General features: G+C 31.6%; 1 protein-coding gene across 1 annotated transcript; it reads left to right on the forward strand.

Annotated features, from left to right (window-relative positions):
* Positions 1-307: 307 nt before the first annotated feature.
* LOC111620676 lies at positions 308-2,755 on the forward strand. Its single transcript, XM_023362653.1, has 3 exons — positions 308-398; positions 1,271-1,309; positions 1,389-2,755. Exon 3 carries the CDS (start codon positions 1,414-1,416, stop codon positions 2,569-2,571), a length of 1,158 nt encoding a protein of 385 aa, XP_023218421.1. The 5' UTR covers positions 308-398; positions 1,271-1,309; positions 1,389-1,413; the 3' UTR covers positions 2,572-2,755.
* The last annotated feature ends 201 nt before the right edge of the window (positions 2,756-2,956 follow it).

A 2,956-nucleotide genomic window follows, 5' to 3' on the forward strand; every position in this document is an offset into this window, starting at 1 on the left:
AACCGATATTATTAAAACATTTCTGCAGTTGGTCATCGGATTCAGTCCCGAATGGCCAAAAAAGCCCGCCTCCAACAAACGATCGAACGTAGAAATTAATATGAAAATCTAATAACTTTTCTTAGAATTCTGAAATCTAATGTAGATCCTATGCATTTACAATTTCTTTTCAATGTTTTAAAGTTATAATTCCGTATTCGGTGGTAAAAATCGATTTTTTGGACATTATATTGTCTTTTCTATTTACTTTAGCATTTATGTTTACTTTATGTTGATTAAATTTTCAAGGAAATACAATTTAATTTAGGACACTGTCGCTTATCACGCATCGAAACATATTGGTAAAGGTACAACTCATTACAAGCCTTCGAGAGTAAAAATTTATTATAAATAATTCGGTAAGTTACAATGTATTATAAATGCACTACTGCATATAAGTTTTCTTTGAGAATAAAATAACAATTTTTATGTAGAACTAACTACAATTTAAGTTATATTAATCTTAGTAAAGAATTTATGTTAGTTAATCTTAATATTACACTTTGCAAAGGGCATTTGTTAATATTTTAAGTAGGCGAGTAATGTCTCAGTCTACCGCTCTGGGGGAACCGGGATCGAGTTGCAGCGAGCAATTCCAAGAATATTTTTTCCATCGCTACCCGACTAGCCCATTGTAAATCTAACAGAACACAGGACGAATATAATTTCAAGCAAGTCCCTTCTTAAAAAGCCTGTGGAGCGAAAACAAAGTAATAATTGAATAAATGAATAAATACTTTTAGCGAGATGAAAGATAAACTTGCAGTTACTCAAGAATTATTCTTAATTTATAAATAACTGATTACAAAGAATCGGTAACAGAACATTAGGCAAGATAGATACGTGCTAAATAATTGAAAAATTTGAGCAAATCAATGCAATATTTTGTATCGTGGCTACCACACGCTAGTTACAGGCACATTGTTTTATTACGAGCAATTACCCAACGTAAATTCAATACAAAAATGGTCAAACAAGAGTCATCTTAGTAAAATAAGTAATAGAAGCGCTGCATGCCGAGTCCATTTTCAAGCAACATTTTTTCTGAAGGAGTTAACAAGTTTGAGCATTCACCAATAAAGGCAGACTAAACTGAAAGTAATGTTCAAGTAATATCCCTAATATTATCGTAAACATTTTATAACTATTTTGCGTTCAATTATTAAGTCATCTCAACGCACATGAAAATAAATTAATAGATATTAATTAATAATTAATATTTTACTTTCAGATACAAAATAATATTTGAGGGTCGAAGAAGTGTTTTTAGGTAATCGCATCGCTTGTTTATTCACGGATTTCACTACTTATACTGTACTTTAAATTTCACCAAAAATTTTTCTATTTAGATTACGAGACTTGACAGAGAACAATATGAATTCTTTAATTCAATTGACCAGAATCAAGAAGTATACAGACGAACAACAACTTCCACTTTCCACCTACAAAAACCGATGGAAGTCATTGGCCTTGTCCATGAAATTCCTTGGTTTGAAATTCGAGAAAAGATTCACTCCGCACATTATTTTCATGTTGATAGCAGAAAAAATATTTACAATTTTCTTCATCTACGAAAATATCATAATATTAACAAGTACTTCTTCGCGAGTTCATTGGATCATATTTATATACTTTGTTTTCTTTCATTTCGTAAATATTTTTTCTCTGTATTACTTTCACATGAAGAAGAAGAAAATTACGGCGAATTTAAATAATTTGTATAAAGTTTCTGGCATTAGCAGCGAGACATGCACCAAGTCCAGATCAATGCTGATTAAAGTCTGTTTAGTTTGGTTGAATAGCATCGTCTACAATGTCGTGGCTTATCTCAATATCGCCAATAAAAAATTTCAATTAGTTACTATTAATGAGATATTTAATATAAACTCAGATGATTATAGAGCAGATATCATTACGTTTGGTTTATGTTTCTTCGGTAACTTTGTCATCGCAAATCAGTTCCATTTTTTGTTACTTTATTTCTGTTCCATATGCAAAGATTTTGAGTATTCTTTCGTATTAATTCGTAAAAAGATTGCCGAGAAGCGCACTCCGAAACAAATTAACGAGGCATCTTTCAAGTATATGCAGATATCGGCCATGGTAAATGAAATAGAAAGTATTTACTCTCCTATTTTATTTCTGTGGTCTGCTTTCGTTGTTGGAAATGTCGTATTTATGATTGGTAGTTACTTACAGAGGATGAAGTCCTCTATCAACATGACGGATATAATAACTTTCTTCTGTTGTACAGGATTTCAATTGTTATTGTTTTGTAACGTTTGTTTGTCTTCGTCGAATATGAACAGAGAGGCCAAGAAGTTCGCGATGTCTCTTTACAAGTTGTCACTTTTTATCAACGATCCATCCATTCAGCAATTTGCCTTTCAGTTTTCTGTAGAAATTTTGCAAGATTTGCCTAATTTTTCTGCATGGAATATGTTTTGCATCGATAATAATCTCACAATGACAATTTTTAGTGCCGTTGTCACTTACGGTCTCGTCATGTATCAATTTTCAAGCAAGGAATAGTAAAAAGGAAGTCGCATAATCGTGGACACGCATATCGACTCTCATCCTTCCTCCTTTCTGTCTATGAAGTTGCTGAGAAAATATTGAAATGAAGCAAAAGTCTTCTTTGCTATTAGAATTTATTGCAAATAAATGTAATTTAGAACGTTAAGAAGCACCCGCGAAAAAATAAATCAATTGAAATTCCCAGTAACCATGATAAAAATTTTCGAAAAAAAATGTATTATTTTGATTATAAAATTCAAATAAATATTTGTTGCTTAAACTTTTCTGTTTGGTTTGTTTATTACAACGCGACGCTTTGGCGATCTGCCGAGAAGGGAATGCTTCCCGAAAAGTCTTTCTTGGAAAACTGGCCCCTATTTAAATATTACTAATATGGAAA

The sequence above is a fragment of the Centruroides sculpturatus genome, unplaced genomic scaffold (assembly GCF_000671375.1).
Source record: "Centruroides sculpturatus isolate CEXI.00-Female unplaced genomic scaffold, Cexi_2.0 scaffold287, whole genome shotgun sequence".
Lineage (NCBI taxonomy): Eukaryota > Metazoa > Arthropoda > Arachnida > Scorpiones > Buthidae > Centruroides > Centruroides sculpturatus.

Coding starts and splice junctions, on each gene's coding strand:
- LOC111620676 (XM_023362653.1), top strand. CDS start 1,414: ATGAATTCTTTAATTCAATTGACCAGAATCAAGAAGTATACAGACGAA.